Source organism: Nerophis ophidion, linkage group LG20 (genome assembly GCF_033978795.1).
Source record: "Nerophis ophidion isolate RoL-2023_Sa linkage group LG20, RoL_Noph_v1.0, whole genome shotgun sequence".
Taxonomy (NCBI): Eukaryota; Metazoa; Chordata; class Actinopteri; order Syngnathiformes; family Syngnathidae; genus Nerophis; species Nerophis ophidion.
Genome location: NC_084630.1, coordinates 4,090,932 through 4,114,164, shown reverse-complemented (window position 1 = coordinate 4,114,164; position 23,233 = coordinate 4,090,932). Strand labels below are relative to the sequence as shown.

The window sequence follows — 23,233 nt, the reverse complement described above, 5'->3', positions numbered from 1 at the left end:
TTACGTACACTTGCTGTGTTGCCAGGGTGACCACATCCGAGGATGCATGAATGCTTAGCGGGCGCGCCTCGACGCTCAATCTACCACGTTTTTTTTTCTTCGTCAAAAGGTTTGAATCTCTCAGCTGGGTGCAGCCAGCGTATTGATTGCAATTCTGCAGCTGTCATGAGCGGATGAAGTGAGATTGAGCAAGGATGTGTGGGCTGAAGGGGAAGGTCTGGGTGCATTTGAGGGGTGTGGGAAAGGTGTAGAACAAGAGCTATTTAAAAGTTAAAGTACCAATCATTGTCACACACACACACACTTGGTGTGGCGACATTTTTCTCTGCATTTGACTCATCACACTTGCTCACTCCCTGGGAGGTGAGGGGAGCAGTGAGCAGCAACAGTGGCCACGCCCGGGAATCATTTTTGGTGATTTAAACCCCAATTCCAACCCTTGATGCTGAGTGCCAAGCAGGGAGGTAATGGGTCCCAGTTTTATAGTCTCTGGAATGACTCAGGGCGGACAGTCTAACCCAGGGGTGCCCATTACGTCGATCGCGAGCTACCAGTCGACCGCGGGGGGTGTGTCAGTCGATCTCCGGCTAGGCTTTTAAAAAAAATAGACCTAAAAATGAGTGATCATCAATCTTCACCAAGACGTCACTTAAATGACATTCACGGTACCGGAGGGTCTTGTGAGATGACGCTGGCTGCTGCAAGATCATTATGATGAAAATATGACCGAGAGGAAGGCGAGAAACACTTTTTATTTCAACAGACTCTCGCGCCGTACCTTCCGTCAAAACTCTAAAGGCCGACTGCACATTTCCTATCTTCACAATAAAAGCCCTGCTTCATGCTGCCTGCGCTAACTAAATACAGAGTCTCGGAAAACTGGCGTGCACAAGCGATCCCTCAGAAAGCTGGCGTGCACAAGAGACTCTTATTTTGTTAGCGCAGGCAGCATGAAGCAGGGCTTTTATTGTGAAGATAGGAAATGTGCAGTCGGCCTTTAGAGTTTTGACGGAAGGGACGGCGCGAAAGTCTGTTGAAATAAAAAGTGTTTCTCGCCTTCCTCTCTGTCATTTTTTCATAATAATGAACCGGCAGCAGCCAGCGTCATCTCACAAGACCCTCGGGTGCCGTGAATGTCAATCAAGCAAGCTACGGAATTTGCCGCCAATGTTTTTCTTGTAAAGTGTATGGAAGCTGGATGAATTACATGCCAAAAACCAACCACTTTCATGTGGTATTGTACAGAAAGGACAACTTTTTTTCTCCTCCATTTGAAAATGTGGGCGTTATCATCATTACTGTCTGATTCCAATCAATGCAAGTCATCAGAATCAGGTAATACACCAACTTATATTCTTGTCTTTGTGAAAGAAAGACATCTATATGTGTTACACATGCTTGTATTATCATTAAACACATTTAACGTGTTTACAAAAATGTCTCTTTCATAAATAAATAAATATAAATGAGGTAGATCCCCTCGGGTTGGTCAATTGAAAAGTAGCTCGCCTGCAGAAAAAGTGTGGGCACCCCTGGTCTAACCACTAGGACACTGAGTCAGTTGCTGGAAATGGACTCCATGGTGCGGTATTGCATGGCAGAGTGAGGTGGACATGATAGTAGGTTGTGATATTTCTCATGTTTCTCCGCATTTTACAGCCAAGCTACCATTCACTGCAATTTGCATGTGCCGGCTACCCTTCAATGAGGAAGTGGACTTGAAATCTGTGTTCTAAGAACTCCGGCTTATTAATGTTTACCAAAGCCCCCCAAAAAGTCTGTGGGGCTATAGAGCGTTTTCTATTCGGGCTCCAGTAATCTAACAGTTCGAGATGCTACCTCAGCTTAAAACTCATTTATGCCCCTTTTTAGACCAGTTGATCTGCCGTCTCTCTTATATGCTCTGCCCCCCTTCCAGTGGTTCTCCTTGTTCCTAATGGGGTTCAGTTTCTTCTTGCCCTGATTAGGGATCTGGGTCGAGCATGTTGTTGTGGTTTGTGCAGCCCTTTGAGACATTTGTGACTTTGATTGATTGATTGAATAATACAAAGCTTAGGTGTTTTTTTTTTTAATCCTGCAAACTAGCTTTTACACGAATGAGTATGCCTCTCACATTCCAGCATTTTTTTTAGTATGGAAATTAAACTTGAGTTAAGTACGGAGGTTCCGAACAGGGATTGGTGCTGCAGATTCCGATATCAATCATCCATGAGTGAGATCGGCCGATACCAATACCGATCACATCTGCTATCTGTGTATTTTTCTACTTTCTTTATCTCAGACATTCTGTTTGAGCAAAACAAAGTCAATATTACTCAATAACTAAACTAAAGTAAAACTACTATCTAGTACTTGTTTAATTTTTTTATTTTTTTTTGCCTTTGAAGTCTTATTGTGTCTAGGAAAATATTCTCTGAATTTGCAAACATTAACAGTATCAGAATAATTGTATATAAGTTATCACACAACTTTTTTTTTCTATGAGTCAGGTTGCCCTGCGTGCAGACCGTTTTCTGGGGTTACTAACCACTGGTGCTTACAAAGCTGTCTTTGATCTTATCAAGCAAAAGGCGAACAACTTGTAAACCTCTGCTGTGTGTGATGGAATGCGCCGTAGAGGTGTCGGTTTCTAATATCTTGGACAGCCACAGGAAGGACCTTCTCAGGACCCGAAATCTACAAGCCGAGAGGGGGCAAACCCGACACCGCGCCAAGCACCTTTTGTTTGAACTGTTTATGACCCAGTGCAGCTGCTGTATAATGACCCCCCTCCCCTTAGAAGTAGCTGCAGATATGTAATCAGGAAATGCCCAAACAAAATAACAAACCCTAAAGGGGCTATTTGCAACATTTACACCGATGCCTAGAGGGCGCTAACTTTTCAATGCATTTTAGGCATTACATTTCACCCTCTTACCCCAAATTTTCACTAAATGGGGAACAGCCGCAGACTGTTACAAGCGAGAGGGGGCAAACCCGACACCGCGCCAAGCACCTTTTGTTTGAACTGTTTATGACCCAGTGCAGCTGCTGTATAATGACCCCCTCCCCTTAGAAATAGCTGCAGATATGTAATCAGGAAATGCCCAAACAAAATAACAAACCCTAAAGGGGCTATTTGCAACATTTACACCGATGCCTAGAGGGCGCTAACTTTTCAATGCATTTTAGGCATTACATTTCACCCTCTTACCCCAAATTTTCACTAAATGGGGAACAGCCGCAGACTGTTACAAGTGCGCTGACGGACCATTTTTGTTATTGTGTCAATTTCCACCGCCCGCGGCACATCACCGACATGCTATTCTGCATTCCAGTGCTAAATATACACAGAGCTTCTATTCTGCAACAAATCTGTTCAATTTAGCTAAAATCTGCTAGTGTTGGACAGGAAGCCACGCGCAAACACAAAATAAAGTATTCGGTTTACTTTCAAAATAAAATACTCCATCTTTAAAGCGGGTCGTATTTCACACATTGAGACTCCTAATGCATGGCGACAGACATAAAGTCAACTGGTCAAAGGTTTTCAGACTTAATTTCATCTTGTTGATGCAAATGGATTCAACTTTTTTGCAGGAACCGGAGCCCCCGAGAGTTGAAAGAAGAACATAAATAGTATATTTATATATGTAAGACCCACATACAGTACCTGTCCTTCATGCTATGTAATTGTTTGCATTGTTTGGTTTGACATGACTTGGCTTCCTCGGAGCTTCATAATAAATTGACGTCATATAAATTATACATTGAGGTAAGAAGCTATGGAATTATTCATGGCTCATACTGTAGTCCCATGCTGTATACACTAGATAGTAGTTTTTATTCTAGTTTAGTTATTGAGTACTACGGACTTTGTTTTGCTCAAACAAAATTTATGAGATAAAGAAAGTAGAAAAATGTACTATCAGCCGATCTCAGTGGCGTAGTGCAGTGTTTTTCAACCACACCGCGAGATACAGTCTGGTGTGCCGTGGGAAATTGTCTATCGATCATCTTCCGCTTATCCGAGGTCGGGTCGCGGGGGCAACAGCCTAAGCAGGGAAACCCAGACTTCCCTCTCCCCAGCCACTTCGTCTAGCTCTTCCCGGGGGATCCCGAGGCGTTCCCAGGCCAGCCGGGAGACATAGTCTTCCCAACGTGTCCTGGGTCTTCCCCGTGGCCTCCTACCGGTTGGACGTGCCCTAAACATCTCCATAGGGAGGCGTTCGGGTGGCATCCTGACCAGATGCCCAAACCACCTCATCTGGCTCCTCTCGATGTGAAGGAGCAGCGGCTTTACTTTGAGTTCCTCCCGGATGGCAGAGCTTCTCACCCTATCTCTAAGGGAGAGCCCCGCCACACGGCGGAGGAAACTCATTTCGGCCGCTTGTACCCGTGATCTTATCCTTTCGGTCATGACCCAAAGCTCATGACCATAGGTGAGGATGGGAACGTAGATCGACCGGTAAATTGAGAGCTTTGCCTTCCGGCTCAGCTCCTTCTTCACCACAACGGATCGGTACAGCGTCCGCATTACTGAAGACGCCGCACCGATCCGCCTGTCGATCTCACGATCCACTCTTCCCACACTCGTGAACAAGACTCCTAGGTACTTGAACTCCTCCACTTGGAGTTGTCTAAATTGTCTAATTTGACCAATTTTGGTTTAAAAAAATGTTTGCAAACCAGTAATCATAGTCTACAAATGATGTGTTGTTGTTGAGTGTCAGGGTTGTCTGTAGCTCGGCAAAATAACCGTGTAATACTCTTCCATATCCGTAGGTGGCAGCCGGTAGCTAATGGCTTTGTAGATGTCGGAAACAGCGGGAGGCAGTGTGCAGGTAAAATTGTGTCTAATGATTTAACCAAAAATAAACAAAAGGTAAATGCCCCTAAGAAAAGGCATTGAAGCTCAGGGAAGGCTATGCAGAATGAAACAAAAACTGAACTGGCCAAAAAGTAAACAAAAACAGAATCCTGGACGACAGCAAAGACTTACTGTGGAGCAAAGACGGCGTCCACAAAGTACGTCCGAACATGACATGACAATCAAAAATGTCCCCATAAAGACGGATAAAAACAACGGAAAAAATTATTGATTGCTAAAACAAAGTAGATGTGGGAAATATCGCTCAAAGGAAGACATGAAACTGCTCCAGTAGAATACCAAAAAACAGAAAAAGCCACCAAAATAGGACAGCAAAACAAGAACTAAAACACTACACACAGGAAAACAGCAACAAACTCCAAATAAGTCACGGCGTGATGTGACAGGTGGTGACAGTACACCTACTTTGAGACAAGAGCTATAGTGAAGAATGTTTTTTTATGGTTTAAAGTCATATCCAACAATTGCGACGACGACTTTTTACTGTCAACTGAGTCTCGTTTTTTTAATGATTTCTCTTCTAGTGGTGTGCCTTCGGGTTAAATTTTTTTTTTGCAAACCAGTAATCATAGTCTACAAATGATGTGTTGTTGTTGAGTGTCAGGGTTGTCTGTAGCTCGGCAGAATAACCGTGTAATACTCTTCCATATCAGTAGGTGGCAGCCGGTAGCTAATGGCTTTGTAGATGTCGGAAACAGCGGGAGGCAGGGTGCAGGTAAAATTGTGTCAAATGATTAAACCAAAAATAAACAAAAGGTGAGTGCCCCTAAGAAAAGGCATTGAGGCTTAGGGAAGGCTACGCAGAACGAAACTAAAACTGAACTGGCTACAAAGTAAACAAGAACAGAATCCTGGACGACAGCAAAGACTTACTGTGGAGCAAAGATGGCGTCCACAATCTACATCCAAACATGACATGACAATCAAAAATGTCCCCACAAAGAAGGATAAAAACAACCCAAAAAATTATTGATTGCTAAAACAAAGTAGATGTGGGAAATATCGCTCAAAGGAAGACATGAAACTGCTCCAGGAGAATACCAAAAGACAGAAAAAGCCACCAAAATAGAACAGCAAAACGATAACTAAAACACTACACACAGGAAAACAGCAACAAACACCAAATAAGTCACGGCGTGATGTGACAGGTGGTGACAGTACACCTACTTTGAGACAAGAGCTATAGTGAAGCATGGTTTGTTATGGTTTAAAGTCATATCCAGCAATTGCGACAACGACTTTTTACTGTCAACTGAGTCTCGTTTTTTTAATAATTTCTCTTCTAATGGTGTGCCTCCGGGTTAAAAATTTTTTTTGCAAACCAGTAATCATAGTCTACAAATGATGTGTTGTTGTTGAGTGTCAGGGTTGTCTGTAGCTCCGCAGAATAACCGTGTAATACTCTTCCATATCCGTAGGTGGCAGCCGGTAGCTAATGGCTTTGTAGATGTCGGAAACAGCGGGAGGCAGTGTGCAGGTAAAATTGTGTCTAATGATTAAACCAAAAATAAACAAAAGGTAAATGCCCCAAAGAAAAGGCATTGAAGCTCAGGGAAGGCTACGCAGAAAGAAACTAAAACTGAACTGGCTAAAAAGTAAACAAAAACAGAATCCTGGACGACAGCAAAGACTTACTGTGGAGCAAAGATGGCGTCCACAAAGTACATCTGAACATGACATGACAATCAAAAATGTCCCCACAAAGAAGGATAAAAACAATCGAAAAAGTTATTGATTGCTAAAAGAAAGTAGATGAGGGAAATATCGCTCAAAGGAAGACATGAAATTGTTCCAGGAGAATACCAAAAAACAGAAAAAGACACCAAAATAGGACAGCAAAACAAGAACTAAAACACTACACACAGGAAAACAGCAACAAACTCCAAATAAGTCACGGCGTGATGTGACAGGTGGTGACAGTACACCTACTTTGAGACAAGAGTTATAGTGAAGCATGGTTTGTTATGGTTTAAAGTCATATCCAACAATTGCGACAACGACTTTTTACTGTCAACTGAGTCTCGTTTTTTTAAATAATTTCTCTACTAGTGGTGTGCCTGCGGGTTAAAAAATGTTTTTACAAACCAGTAATCATAGTCTACAAATGATGTGTTGTTGTTGAGTGTCAGGGTTGTCTGTAGCTCCGCAGAATAACCGTGTAATACTCTTCCATATCAGTAGGTGGCAGCCGGTAGCTAATGGCTTTGTAGATGTCGGAAACAGCGGGAGGCAGTGTGCAGGTAAAATTGTGTCTAATGATTTAACCAAAAATAAACAAAAGGTAAATGCCCCTAAGAAAAGGCATTGAAGCTCAGGGAAGGCTACGCAGAATGAAACAAAAACTGAACTGGCCAAAAAGTGAACAAAAACAGAATCCTGGACGACAGCAAAGACTTACTGTGGAGCAAAGATGGCGTCCACAAAGTACATCTGAACATGACATGACAATCAAAAATGTCCCCACAAAGAAGGATAAAAACAACGGAAAAAATTATTGATTGCTAAAACAAAGTAGATGTGGGAAATATCGCTCAAAGGACGACATGAAACTGCTCCAGGAGAATACCAAAAGACAGAAAAAGCCACCAAAATAGAACAGCAAAACAAGAACTAAAACACGACACACAGGAAAACAGCAACAAACTCCAAATAAGTCACGCCGTGATGTGACAGGTGGTGACAGTACACCTACTTTGAGACAAGAGCTATAGTGAAGCATGGTTGGTTATGGTTTAAAGTCATCCAACAATTGCGACAACGACTTTTTACTGTCAACTGAGTCTCGTTTTTTTAACGATTTCTCTTCTAGTGGTGTGCCTCCGGGTTAAAAAAAAATTTTACAAACCAGTAATCATAGTCTACAAATGATGTGTTGTTGTTGAGTGTCAGGGTTGTCTGTAGCTCCGCAGAATAACCGTGTAATACTCTTCCATATCCGTAGGTGGCAGCCGGTAGCTAATGGCTTTGTAGATGTCGGAAACAGCGGGAGGCAGTGTGCAGGTAAAATTGTGTCTAATGATTAAACCAAAAATAAACAAAAGGTAAATGCCCCTAAGAAAAGGCATTGAAGCTCAGGGAAGGCTACGCAGAACGAAACTAAAACTGAACTGGCTACAAAGTAAACAAAATCAGAATCCTGGACGACAGCAAAGACTTACCGTGGAGCAAAGATGGCGTCCACAAAGTACATCTGAACATGACATGACAATCAAAAATGTCCCCACAAAGAAGGATAAAAACAACGGAAAAAATTATTGATTGCTAAAACAAAGTAGATGTGGGAAATATCGCTCAAAGGACGACATGAAACTGCTCCAGGAGAATACCAAAAGACAGAAAAAGCCACCAAAATAGAACAGCAAAACAAGAACTAAAACACGACACACAGGAAAACAGCAACAAACTCCAAATAAGTCACGCCGTGATGTGACAGGTGGTGACAGTACACCTACTTTGAGACAAGAGCTATAGTGAAGCATGGTTGGTTATGGTTTAAAGTCATCCAACAATTGCGACAACGACTTTTTACTGTCAACTGAGTCTTGTTTTTTTAATGATTTCTCTTCTAGTGGTGTGCCTCCAGATTTTTTCAACGCAACAAATGTGCCAAGGCTCAAAAAAGGTTGAAAAATACTGCAGTAGTGGTTAGAGCAGGGGTAGGGAACCTATGGCTCTAGAGCCAGATGTGGCTCTTTTGATGACTGCATCTGGCTCTTGGATAAATCTGAGCTGAATAATTCCGCTGGTAATCAAAGTGTCAAAAATAAGGTTCAAAATATAAAACATTCTCATGCATTTTCATCCATCCATCTGGTTTCTACCGCACCTGTTCAAGAAGTCGCATTAATGGTAAAAAATGTTTTATTTATTTTTGGTTAGCCTCAGAATAACAACGTTATTAAAATAATAAGAGACTTATTGTACTCTATAAATCAGGGGTAAGGAACCTATGGCTCTAGAGCCAGATGTGGCTCTTTTGATGACTGCATCTGGCTCTCAGATAAATCTGAGCTGACATTGCTTAACATGATAAGTAATGAATAATTCCACTTGTAATAAGTGTTAAAAATAATGTTCAACACATAAAACATTCTCATGCATTTTTAGTCCATCCATCCGTTTACTACCGCACCTGTTCAGGAAGTTGCGTTAATAAGTTATTTATTTATTATCGGTTAGTGTGGGGCTTGTCCTCCTGGGGGTTCTTCAGACCACCAGGCACCGACATGAGAGCCCGTTTCGGGGTTACAATATTGTTTTATTTTTCAATAAGTCTCTCAGTTGCTTTCCAGCAATTTTATTTTTCTCTTTCGTTCTCGCTCGCGCTCTGGCTCCAGCCCCAACCTCGTCTCTCCTCCTGGCTGCTGCTTATAACAGAGCGACAGGGGATTAGATAACAAGGCTCAGGTGGGCCATCGACGCAGCTCTCGCTGATTTCAAGGCCGGTCCTGGCACACCCTAGTTCACTGCAGGCCGACAGGCCACGCCCCCACCACAGTTAGCTTCAGAATAACAATGTTATTACAAAGAATAAGAGACCTATTATACTCTAGAAATGTTGGTCTTACTTAAAAATGCACATGTTTAGTTGTGTTCAGTGTTAAAAAAATATTATATGGCTCTTATGGAAATACATTTTAAAATATTTGGCTTTTTAGCTCTCTCAGCAAAAAAGGTTCCCGACCCCTGCTATAACTGTTGGTCTTACTTAAAAATGCACGCATATAGTTGTGTTCTGTGTTAAAAAATAAATAAATTAAATCGCTCTCACGGAAATACTTTTAAAAATATTTGGCTTGTATGGCTCTCTCAGCCAAAAAGGTTCCCGACCCCTGGGTTGGAGTGTCTGCCCTGAGATGGGTAGGTCGTGAGTTCAAACCCCGGCCGAGTCTTACCAAAGACTATAAAAATGGGATCCATTACCTCCCTGCTTGGCACTCAGCATCAAGGGTTGGAATTGGGGGTTAAATCACCCAAAAATGATTCCCGGGCGTGGCCACCGCTGCTGCTCACTGCTCCCCTCACCTCCCAGGGGGTGATCGAGAGAATAATTCCGCCACACCTCATGTGTGTGACAATCATCGGTACTTTAACTTTAACCTAACATACTCTCTGGGTCTAACTGTTTTTAGACAATCTGAAATGAGTTTATCCATCAATTTTCTACCGCTTATTCCCTTTGGGGTCGCTGGTGCCTATCTCAGCTACAATTGGGCGGAAGGTGGCGTACACCCTGGACAAGTCGCCGCCTCATCGCAGGGCCAACACAGCTAGACAGACAACACTCACATTCACATAGAGTATTATTGACTTAGAATACATCATACATGAATGTATGTCGCAAACGTGATGAAGTTCCACGAGCCGAAGTGCCAGTAATACTGGAGATGTGTGTCATTGCGTGCATGTGCCATACATCTGGAGCGGCAGAGTTGTTTAGTCTCTGTAAAATCCCCGTGATGGACTGTAATGACTTGTGTTCAGTATTCATGAGCTGCATAAACGGTTGCATCCCCCCCCCCTGACGACCCATCACAGGGGAAAAAAAACACTTATGGGTATTTATCGCACCAGCAAAGCAAAACTATATAACATTGTTGTAAGCAAATATAGCGTAATAATAAAACCAATGTATCGGCGCTATAGCTCGGTTGGAAGAACGGCCCCGTGCCAGCAACTTGAGGGTTGCAGGTTCGATCCCCGCTTCGGCCATTCTAGTCACTGCCGTTGTGTCCTTGGGCACCTGCTCTCAGTGCAACCCACACTGGTTTAAATGTAAAAAAAAATGGATATTGGGTTTCACTATGTAAAGCGCTTTGAGTCACTAGAGAAAAAGCGCTATATAAATATAATTCACTCCACAGCTACAGATCCACTATTAACCACTAACATTACATTCAAAATGAAACCTTAGGCACCAAAAACTGTTAATAATGTTTAGACAAAAGTGTATATTATATATACTATTATATATATAGTATTTATATAGGTGTGTGTGTGTGTGTGTGTGTGTGTGTGTGTGTGTGTATATATATGATGGATATGTGTGTATTTTGGGTATATGCGTGTGTGTATGTATGTGATTATGTATATATATATCCATCCATTTTCTACAGCTTATTCCCTTTTTGGGGTGGCGGGGGGCAATGGCGTCTATCTCATCTACAATCGGGCGGAAGGCGGGGTACACCCTGGACAAGTCGCCACCTCATCACAGGGCCAACACAGATAGACAGACAACATTCACACACTAGGAACCATTTAGTGTTGCCAATCAACCTATCCCCAGGTGCATGTCTTTGGAAGTGGGAGGAAGCCGGAGTACCCGGAGGGAACCCACGCAGTCACGGGGAGAACATGCAAACTCCACACAGAAAGATCCTGAGCCTGGATTTGAACCCAGGACTGCAGGACCTTCGTATTGTGAGGCAGACGCACTAACCCCTCTGCCACCGTGAAGCCCCATATATATATATATATATATATATATATAAATTGTATATATGTGTGTGTACATATGTATATATGTAAGTGTGTGTGAATTTAAATGTATTATATATAGATAATATATAGCATCTACGCAGCAACCACTGAATTGAATTATATTATATATATTATTGTATTATATATTGTATATATATATATGTATATATATATTGTGTATGTATAGGGGTGGGACCTAATAAGTTTACTTCTTCCCACTCCCTTTTGAGCCAATCTTGACATCTACAAAAGATTAGTCACATGTAATGTTTTCAATGTAGGTGTAAAAAATAATGTATATATATATATATATATATCTTTTGTATTTTATGTCATTCTTTTGTTTTGTTTGCATGGCTCAAAATAAACCATTCATTCATTCAATTTTTCCGGACCACAGATTGGTCTATTTTTGATCTTTTTTTCATATATTTAAGGCGCACCGGATTTTAGGGCGCATTAAAGGAGTCCTATTATTTTTTTTTTATATATGTAAAACACTTTCTTGTGGTCTACCTAACATGTAATGGTGGTTCTTTGCTCAAAATCTTGCAAAGATGATGTTTTACAGATCATCTTCAAGCCGCTTCAGGATGTTTCATTGACCTGTTTTCAGATATTTACTCCGTTACATTTACTTGAGTAACATTTGGGATAAATTGTACTTCTAAGAGTAGTTTTTATGCAACATACTTTTACTTGAGTATATTTTAGAGAAGAAACGCTACTTTTACTCCGCTCCATTTATCTACATTAAGCTCGCTACTCGCTACTTTTTTTATCGATCTATTAATGTTTGTTTTGGTTCATGACAGAGCTTCAAAGTAGAATCTACGCATGCCTGCGTTTCACCAATCACATGCAGTCACTGGTGACGTTGGACCAATCAAACAGAGCCAGGCGGTCACATGACCGTGATACGTAAAACCCGACTTAAACATGTTGACAAACGTATTGGGGTGTTAGCATTTAGTGGTCAATTGTACGGAATATGTACTGTACTGAGCTATCTAATAATAAAAGTATCAATCAATCAGTACTGAGCTATCTAATAATAAAAGTTTAAATCAATCAATCAAAAGTGTAAAGGAAAAAAGACACTTTTTATTTCAACCGTACTTCCCGTCAAAAGCCTAAAGACTGATCGCACAGTTCCTGTCTTCACAATAAAAGCGCCGCTCCATCGCGCCTGCGCTAACAAAATAAGAGTCTCCGAAAGCCAGCGCAAACAAGCTAGCAAGCTACGGAGTTTGCCGCCAATGTATTTCTTGTAAAGTGTAATAAAAACAAATATGGAAGCTGGACAAATAAGATGCCAAAAACCAACCACTTTCATGTGGTATTAGACAGAAAAGAGGAACTTTTTTTTCTACTCCATTTGAAAACGTGGACGTCTGATTCCAATCAATGCAAGTCATCAGAATCAGGTAATACACCAACTTATATTCTTGTCTTCATGAAAGATAGGAATCTATATGTTAAACATGCATGTATATTCATTAAAACACCTTCAACATGTGAACAAAAACGGCAAAATAAATAAATATAAATGATATACTGTATATATAAATGTATGTATATACTGTGTATATATATGTGATATGTGTGTATATGTATATATGAGGTAGATCACCTCGACTTGGTCATTTATTAAGTAACTGATAAACGTTGAAAAACTTATTGGGGTGTTACCATTTAGTGGTCAATTGTACGGAATATGTACTGTACTGTGCAATCTACTAATAAAAGTTTTAATCAATCAATCAATCAATCAATCAATGCCTACTGAGGCTATGGTGCTGTTAAGTTATTGTGGCTCAATGTGCCATTTTTTAAATTTTATTTTAATGTACTATTATTTAAAATATATTATTGTTTTAGTTGCTTAAGAGATATTCCTGGCTTTGAATTTGCTCATTGCTATTTTTATGTTTTTGTGCATTACTTGTTGCCGTAATCAGGTTACTCATCAGTTACTCAGTACTTGAGTAGTTTTTTCACAACATACTTTTTACTTTTACTCAAGTAAATATTTGGGTGACTACTCCTTACTTTTACTTGAGTAATACATCTCTAAAGTAACAGTACTCTTACTTGAGTACAATTTCCAGCTACTCTACCCACCTCTGCCTGTTTTCCCCTGACTAAAACACGACGATGACGAGTCAAAACAAATGCACCTTCACGAAAAAACAAGGACGAGATTAGTTGATGATTTTGTTTATGAATAAAAAAAACGAGACGAAAGTAATTGACAGAGATGAAATCCAATCCAATTTGTTGTGGTCTTCAGGGTGGGCGGGACACGTTAGTAATCTATCCCATCGTTTTTCAACCTTTTTCTCGAAAAAAAAAATCCGGAGGCACACCACCAACAGAAAAACGTTAAAAAATGAAACTCCACCAGGTCGTCTAACCTTATTTTGAGTTTGTTGGTGTTTTATTGTGTGTCGTGCTTTAGTTCTTGTCTTGCGCTGTTATTTTGCTGGCCCTTCCTGTTTCAAGTCTTCCTTTGAGCGCTATTCCCCGCACCGGCTTTGTGTTAGCAAGCAATACTATTTAAGTTGTTGCTATTGCCAAGTCATGTATGAATGTACTTTGTGGACCCTGTCTCTGCTTCACACCCTGCAAGTTTTTGCTGTCGTCCAGCATTCTGTTTATGTTTACTTTACAGCCAGTTCAGTTTTACTTTCGCTTTGCATAGCCATCCCTTTGCCTCAATGCCTTTTTCTTTCCCTTTCGTTAAATTTTGATTTAAGTGTTACATACCTTTTTACCTTTTGAGTATTGGGTTTACGACAAACCGTCCTCATCTCACCCGACACATTCCGACTTTTGCAAAGCAATTAACTACATGCTGCCACCTACTGATATGGAATAGTATTACATGGTTACCCTGCCGAGCTCTACACAGCACAGACAATAAAAGAACGGAACATTATCGGCAGATTATAATTATTGATTTGCAAAAAAATATTTTTTTGGACCATTTAGGTGAAGTTGCATCATTTCCCCCGGCACACCAGACAATATCTCCCGGCATACTAGTGTGCCGCGGCACAGTGGTTGAAAAACGCTGATCTATCCAATCACAGTAGCATGCAGGAGAGGGGCGGGGGTAAATCACGGCTGGGATCCAATCAGAACGACAACTACTAGGCTAGGACTCAGTGTTTGGATTTTTCACTGGGAAACAAGACTACCATATTTTTTGGACCATAAGGCACAACGAATTATAATGGTGAATATATATATATATATATATATATATATATATATATATATATTAGGGGTGTGGGAAAAAATCGATTCCAATACAAATCGAATCTGTTGTGCGATTCAGAATCGATTCTCATTTTTTTAAAATCGATTTATTTATATATATTTTTTTATCAATCCAACAACCCACTACACAGCAATACCATAACAATGCAATCCAATTCCAAAACCGAACCTGACCCAGCAACACTCAGAACTGCAATAAACAGAGCAATTGAGAGGAGACACAAACACCACACAGAACGAACCAAAAGTAGTGAAACAAAAATGAATATTATCAACAACAGTATCAATATTAGTTATAATTTCAGCATAGCAGTGATTAAAAATCCCTCATTGACATTATCAGACATTTATAAAATTGTTTAAAAAAGTGTCACAGTGGCTTACACTTGCATGGCATCTCATAAGCTTGACAACACACTGTGTCCAATGTTTTCACAAAGATAAAATAAGTCATATTTTTTGGTTTGTTTAATAGTTAAAACAAATTTACATTATTGCAATCAGTTGATAAAACATTGTCCTTTACAATTATAAAAGCTTTTTTTTAAAAATATATACTACTCTGCTAGCATGTCAGCAGACTGGGGTAGATCCTGCTGAAATCTTATGTATTGAATGAATACAGAATCGTTTTGAATCGGAAAAATATCGTCTTTGAATCGAGAATCGTGTTGAATCGAAAAAAATCGATTTATAATCGAATCGAATCATGGGACACTCAAAGATTCGCAGTCGTAATTTTTACTATGTAATGATTTTATATTTCCTGTATTATATATTATTACTTTGAATGTTTCATATTTGTAATTTCTATCCTGTAAAGCATCTTTGAGTACACTGAAAAGCGCTATACTAAATAAAATGTATTATTATTATTATCATTATGTTGAAGGGGTGGCAAGAAATATAAGATTCTCTTCATGCTGTTCCTTCTCAAGCAAAGGTGTGTTTAGTTGCTAAAGTTTAATTGGCTATTGATCAAAAAAGCACATCAAAGAAGGAGGTAAATAAAAAATGAATGAATGAGGACGGGCGGGGACTGACCTCCATGTCCAAGGCAACAAAAATCCATCCATGCAATCGACATAACCCAACTTTAGCTAGAATTGAAGAAGACTCACCAAGGCTGTGATTTTCAACCACTGTGTGTGCCGCGGGAATTTATGCAACTTCACCTAATTGGTCCCAAAAATATTTTTTTGCAAATCGAAAATCATAATAATAATGTTCCGTTGTCTAGTGCCTGTGCTGTGTAGAGCTGGGCAGGGTAATCTTCTAATACTCCATATCAGTAGGTGGCAGCAGGTAGTTCATTGCTTTGTAGAAGTCGGAACGCGTCGAGGATGGTTTGTTGTGATCCGAATATGCAGAGCACAGCGGGAGACAGTGTGCAGGTAAAAAAGGTATGTAACGCTTAAGCCAAAAATGAACAAAAGGCAAGTCCCGCTAGGAAAAGGCACTGAAGCATAGGGATGGCAATGTAAAACCAGGTTAAACTGAACTGGCTACAAAGTAAACAGAAACACAATGCTGGACGACAGCAAAAACTTGCAGAGTGTGGAGCAGAGACAGCGTCCACAAAGTACATCCCGTACATGACAATCGAAAATGTCCCCACAAAGAAGGATAGCATCTGCACAACTTAAATAGTCTTGATTGCAAAGCAGTTGCGGGGGAATAGGGTTCGAGGAAGACATGCAACTGCTACAGGAAAATACCAACAAAAGAGGAAAAGCCAAGACAAGAACTAAAAGACTACACACAGGAAAACAGCAAAAAACTCCAAATAAGTAATGGTGTGATGTGATTTGAATTCATATCCAACTATTGCGAGAATGACTTTTTACAGTCAATTAACGGCTACAGAGTTGTATTTTTTTTTAATGTTTTCGGCTAGTGGTGTGCCTCAGAATTTTTTCCATCAAAAAAATGTGCCTTGGTTCGGAAAAGGTTGAAGGGGACCACGCCATGTTTCTTCTTACAAAGTCAACCTTTTGTCTTTCTTGGGAGAGGTTTGCATGGTGATTGTCTTCCACCTCCTGCACTCAAACCAGAGGCTAGTAACACTGATCGGGATTTGTGCTTACCCAGGTTAGAGGGGGATTGCACTTTATTTTGGGGAATTTTGTCTATCTTTCACAATCCTTATGAAAGACACGACGACGAATGGATTTTTTTCATAGTGCATTCTAGCACAAAAATAAACATAAATACAAGTCAATGAGAGATCCTCAATTCCGCCCATAAAACCCAATAAATAACCATTCAAAAACCGTCAGAAATATTCTATTTACATTAGTCATTTTGTTATTAGAAGTGCTAACACAGACAAACTATTATAGCGGCGATGTGATCACCACCGTGTCTCCCGATGTTTACATCATGGAGTGCTCTGCTGTTTCAATCAATCAATCAATCAATGTTTATTTATATAGCCCCAAATCACAAATGTCTCAAAGGACTGCACAAATCATTACGACTACAACATCCTCGGAAGAACCCACAAAAGGGCAAGGAAAACTCACACCCAGTGGGCAGGGAGAATTCACATTCAGTGGGACGCCAGCGACAATGCTGACTATGAGAAACCTTGGAGAGGACCTCAGATGTGGGCAACCCCCCCCCTCTAGGGGACCGAAAGCAATGGATGTCCACGCTTCCTTGCTCCTTGGACGTTTATTGTAGATCATAAAGGCTGAGGACGATTTCGACAAGTCGGTAGACTTTGACATCCAATTTAAATCCGGCAATGGCGAGAACGACACAAAAAGACGGTCGGTCACACACCACTGTCTCCTTTCTTCGCAAGGATTCTTTGTCAGTCTTCATATAAATGGGAATATATGATCATCCTGGAAGTCAACATCCTATTGACAGCAGAGATTGTACAGTAAGTGATGTTTTATTATGTTAGTTGGATCTCATGAAGTCTACAGTGAGTATTAGTGATGAAGAAAAAAATTGTTCATTAAATTAATGCACCGCATATGCTTAAAATGACCAAAAATATGCAAATATTAAATGTTATTATAAATTGGCCTGTTATTATATTACATACAAACCATCCATCCATCCATCCATCCTCCTCCGCCTATCCGAGGTCGGGTCGCGGGGGCAACAGCCTAAGCAGGGAAACACAGTCTTCCCAACGTGTCCTGGGTCTTCCCCGTGGCCTCCTACCGGTTGGACGTGCCCTAAACACCTCCCTAGGGAGGCGTTCGGGTGGCATCCTGACCAGATGCCCGAACCACCTCATCTGGCTCCTCTCCATGTGGAGGAGCAGCGGCTTTACTTTGAGTTCCTCCCGGATGACAGAGCTTCTCACCCTATCTCTAAGGGAGAGACCCGTCACACGGCGGAGGAAACTCATTTCGACCGCTTGTACCCGTGATCTTATCCTTTCGGTCATGACCCAAAGCTCATGACCATAGGTGAGGATCTGAATGTAGATCGACCGGTAAATTGAGAGCTTTGGCTTCCGGCTCAGTTCCTTCTTCCCCACAACGGATCGATACAACGTCCGCATTACTGAAGACGCCGCACCGATCCGCCTGTCGATCTCACGATCCACTCTTCCCTCACTCGTGAACAAGACTCCTAGGTACTTGAACTCCTCCACTTGGGGCAGGGTCTCCTCCCCAACCTGGAGATGGCATTCCACCCTTGTCTGGGCGAGAACCATGGACTCGGACTTGGAGGTGCTGATTCTCATTCCGGCCGCTTCACACTCGGCTGCGAACCGATCCAGTGAGAGCTGAAGATCCCGGTCAGATGAAGCCATCAGGACCACATCATCTGCAAAAAGCAGAGACCTAATCCTGCGGTCACCAAACCAAACCGGAACCCCTCAACGCCTTGACTGCGCCTAGAAATTCTGTCCATAAAAGTTATGAACAGAATGGGTGACAAAGGACAGCCTTGGCGGAGTCCAACCCTCACTGGAAATGTGTTCGACTTACTGCCGGCAATGCGGACCAAGTTCTGACACTGATCATACAGGGAACGGACCGCCACAATAAGACAGTCCGATACCCCATACTCTCTGAGCACTCCCCACAGGACTTCCCGAGGGACACGGTCGAATGTCTTCTCCAAGTCCACAAAGCACATGTAGACTGGTTGGGCAAACTCCCATGCACCCTACATACAAACCATATTAGTTGGGAAATTGTGTTGGATGTAAATATAAACAGAATACAATGATTTGCAAATAATTTTCAACCCATATTCAGTTGAATATGCTACAAAGACAACATATTTGATGTTCAAACTCATAAACTTTATTTTTTGTTTTTGCAAATAATAGTTAACTTACAGTTTCTTGGCTGCAACACGTGGCAAAGTAGTTGGGAAAGGGCATGTTCACCACTGTGTTACATCACCTTTTCTTTTAACAACACTCAATAAACGTTTGGGAACTGAGGAAAGTAATTGTTGAAGCTTTGAAAGTGGAATTATTTCTCATTCTTGTTTTATGTATAGCCTCGGTCGTTCAACAGTCGTATTTTACGCTTCATAATGCACCACACAGAAGCTCTACATAAAACAAGAATTTGAAAGAATTCCACTTTCAAAGCTTCAACAATTAGTTTCCTCAGTTCCCAAACGTTTATTGAGTGTTGTTAAAAGAAAAGGTGATGTAACACGGTGGTGAACATGCCCTTTCCCAACTACTTTGGCACATGTTGCAGCCATGAAATTCTAAGTTAATTATTATTTGCAAAAAAAAAATAAAGTTTATGAGTTCGAACATTAAATATGTTGTCTTTGTAGTGCATTCAACTGAATATGGGTTGAAAAGGATTTTCAAATCATTGTATTCCGTTTATATTTACATCGAACACAATTTCCCAACTCATTGGAAACGGGGTTTGTATATAATTACAGAATGTATGTAAAACCCTAATGAAGATTTTTGGGTGTTTTTTTAAGGGCTTTATACGTAGAATAGAGCAGCTCCCTTGGGCTCCATCGCAAACAGACTTTTGATCGAAATGTATTTAATAGTTAGAATACATAAAAAAAAAATACATCTGTCGTCATTTCTTTCATAATGATTGCAAACAATCGGGAAAATTCCCCCCAAAAAGTACAGTTCCCCTTTTAGTGGCCACATGTGTGGACCGCACCTTTTAACTCTTATTTCCAAAATTGTGTACACTACTGAATTGGGGTCTTATGGCCGCTTATGTGGACACTTATACTGCCATCTGGTGGTGTGAGAAGAGTATAACATACAACGGAATTTTGGAAAAAAAAAAGCTTAAAAATAAAAATTTGCATGTCACTACACATGAAGTACACATTTGTGTACTTATGGACTAAGTACATCATATAAAAAGATTATTCTTAGTTTTTATTCTAATTAGGCAAAGAGAAATAAAAAAGAGCATATAAACAAACATCTTGGGTCTTTAGAGGTTAAGTTTGAGGATTTAGTCAGAAACAAGTAGTTTTAGTCACCCCCAACTCTTACTAGAAATGCTAATGTCTTGACTAATCATGTTATTATCCAGCGACCACCAACCTCGCATCCTACGTCTTGAATGTTAGGCTAGGTTAAGCCAGAGAACAAAGAATAGATCCCGGATAACTTCAATGTGATCTGTAGTACAGGTCAGACTGTAAGAACCTACAACCAGTTTGCCAGAATCCAGGACCCACTCTTCCACTGAATGCCATATCTTGTTTTCGGTTTACTGTTCCAAAAGTGTGTGTAGAAGACTAGGCTTACCAGTTTCGGCTTGAAGGGTGGCTGTATCGCCTTGTTCTCAAGGCGTTCCCAGTCAATACGTCTGAAGAAAGCGTGCTCTTTGACGTCCCGCTCCCCTTCAGCGCTGCAGCCCAGTCGCTTGGATGGATGCTTGGTCATCAGCTGCTCGTCGCACAGAATGGACAGAGTGGGGCTCAGGGTCAAAACAAGTGGTCCACATGTGGCAATATCATTTTATTCAATTGTTCACTAGTGGACGAGTTCAAGTACTTCGGAGTCTTGTTCACGAGTGAGGGTGGAGCGGATCGTGAGGTCGACAGGCGGATCGGTGCGGCGTTTTCAGTAATGCGGACGCTGTATCGATCCGTTGTGGTGAAGAAGGAGCTGAGCCGGAAGGCAAAGCTCTCAATTTACCGGTCGATCTAAGTTCCCATCCCCGCCTATGGTCATGAGCTTTGGGTTATGAACGAAAGGACACGACCACGGGTACAAGCGGCCGATATTAGCTTACCCCGCCGGGTGGCGGAGCTCTCCCTTAGAGATAGGATGAGAAGATTTGCCATCCGGGAGGAACTCAAAGTAAAACCGCTGCTCCTCCACATCGAGAGGCGCCAGATGAGGTGGTTCGGGCATCTGGTCAGGATGCCACCCGAACACCTCCTTTAAGGGAGGTGTTTAGGGCACATCCGACCGGTGGGAGTCCACGGGGATGACCCAGGACATGTTGGGAAGACTATGTCTCCCGGCTGGCCTGGGAATGCCTCGGGATCCCCCGGGAGGAGCTGGACCAAATGGCTGGGGTTAGGGAAGTCTGGGCTTCCCTGCTTAGGCTACCGCCCCCACTACCCAACCTCGGATAAGCGGACGAAGATGGATGGATGGATGGATGAATGGATGTTCCCTTGTGGAGTGTTTGAGATATTTCCACCTCACGTACAACGGAATGCGTAGGGAATCGTTTTTGGGCACAATGAGTCCATCTTGCTGCTATGGTAGTGCCCCAGTTTCGATGGTGAGAGGAGGTGCGAGGTACGGGATGGATTGAGAGCAGATGGGTGTGCATTCTTGCTCACACACACTTAGATTAATTTTCGGTTTTGACGGATTAAAGCGACTAGTGGGACCATCTTCAGAGAACCTGCCAGCCTTTAACGAACTGGTATTGCTAATATTTTTAGAATAAATTGTTAAACTTAAAATCTAGACTCCTCATTTTATTGAAACAGTCGATACCGCACAAGAACCTGAGAGGACTCGGCCCTTAAAAAGGGAAATCCCAAACAGGAGTAAAATGATTTTCATGTTTAAGTCCCTCTCCGGTGGTCTGGTGTGTTCCGTAATGTGATTCAGCTGCTTTTCTAGTTCAAAATATGACAACAAAACAGATGGGCATATAAATTTGTGATAAAATTATTATTTTTTCCCGCCCTACCTTTTTGCCTTTAGAAGAAGTGCTGCCGCTTCCAATCACGCTACACGCTGACACAGCATTTTGTACTAAAGTAAACTGAGACTTAAAAAGTACCCGTAGGAAGATGAGCAACAACAAAATCTGCTCCTTGTTAAATTATGTAGCTGCCCGCTGGCACGTAGTGTACTCTATCAAAATAAAGCACTGCAAGTAAAACAACCTGACTTGGACAGCACTTGGACTTTAAGATAAGATTCCAAATTGGTCAATTCATTCCACATTGATGTGGCATAGAAAGAGAATGAGTTAAGACCTTTTTTAGATCGGAATCTGGGTTTAACGTGGTTTGTGGAGCTCCCCCTGGTGTTGTGGTTATGGCGGTCATTTACGTTAAGGAAGTAGTTTGACATGTACTTCGGTATCAAGGAGGTGTAGCGGATTTTATAGACTAGGCTCAGTGCAAGTTGTTTTACTCTGTCCTCCACCCTGAGCCTGTGGCCCCCAGCTAATTTGTTAATGGCCCCTGGGGGGCGGCATAGCTCGGTTGGTAGAGTGGCCGTGCCAGCAACTTGAGGGTTGCAGGTTCGATTCCTGCTTCCGCCATCCTAGACACTGCCGTTGTGTCCTTGGGCAAGACACTTTACCCACCTGCTCCCAGTGCCACCCACACTGGTTTAAATGTAACTTCGATATGTAAAGCGCTTTGAGTCACTAGAGAAAAGCGCTATATAAATATAATTCACTTCACTTCACATTCTAAAAAAATACTATAATGAAAATTTAAAACATAAAAAAGTGTAATAAAAGAATAAACAGTGACATGTAACAAGAAAAAGTTGCAATGTTGAGACTAATAACACAAAGCTGCCATGCGGACTGTTATTGACCTGCTGAAGGCTCCAAGTACTTCACTGGAACAATGACACTTTCAAATATTTTGTTTTGGGGGGGGGGGGGGGGGGGGGGGGGGGGGGGATATTGTATATTTTGTGCAAAACAAAGTTTTCTTTCACAAAAAGGGCATCAAACAAACAAAAAGATATGAAAAAAATGGTAAAATCTTATGATCAAGAGATCTACAGACTTAAGCGTTAAAAGTAAAAAAATATATAAATATACATTTGGCTTTTTTTCAACACTTATTCTTTTTTTTTTTTTTTTTAGTGTTATTAATTATTGACCTATTTAGGGTTCCAATTACTTCACATCAAATATTCCACTTTGAAATGTTTCGGGGGTAAAATGTTGCATAGTTTGTGTGTTTGAAATATAAATAAGGGTTTTGAAAATAAATGGCATACACATAAAAACTAAATAAATAAAAAAAGTTATAACGACAGACAGGTTACAATATACACCCCCACCTCCCCAAACCCGCCCCGTATTGTGGCCCTGGAAGAGTTAGGGCTGCAAAGGGTTCTGGGTATTTGTTCTGTTGTGTTTATGTTGTGTTACGGTGTGAATGTTCTCC

General features: G+C 41.2%; 1 protein-coding gene across 2 annotated transcripts in view; it reads right to left on the bottom strand.

Annotated features, from left to right (window-relative positions):
• Nucleotides 1–23,233, bottom strand: part of prkcaa (protein kinase C, alpha, a) — a 522,844-nt gene that overhangs the window by 68,263 nt on the left and 431,348 nt on the right. For both annotated transcript variants that reach the window (XM_061880341.1, XM_061880342.1), the window contains exon 17: nucleotides 20,373–20,513. In XM_061880341.1, coding sequence (XP_061736325.1) covers nucleotides 20,373–20,513 — 141 coding nt within the window. The remainder of the gene's footprint in view (nucleotides 1–20,372; nucleotides 20,514–23,233) is intronic.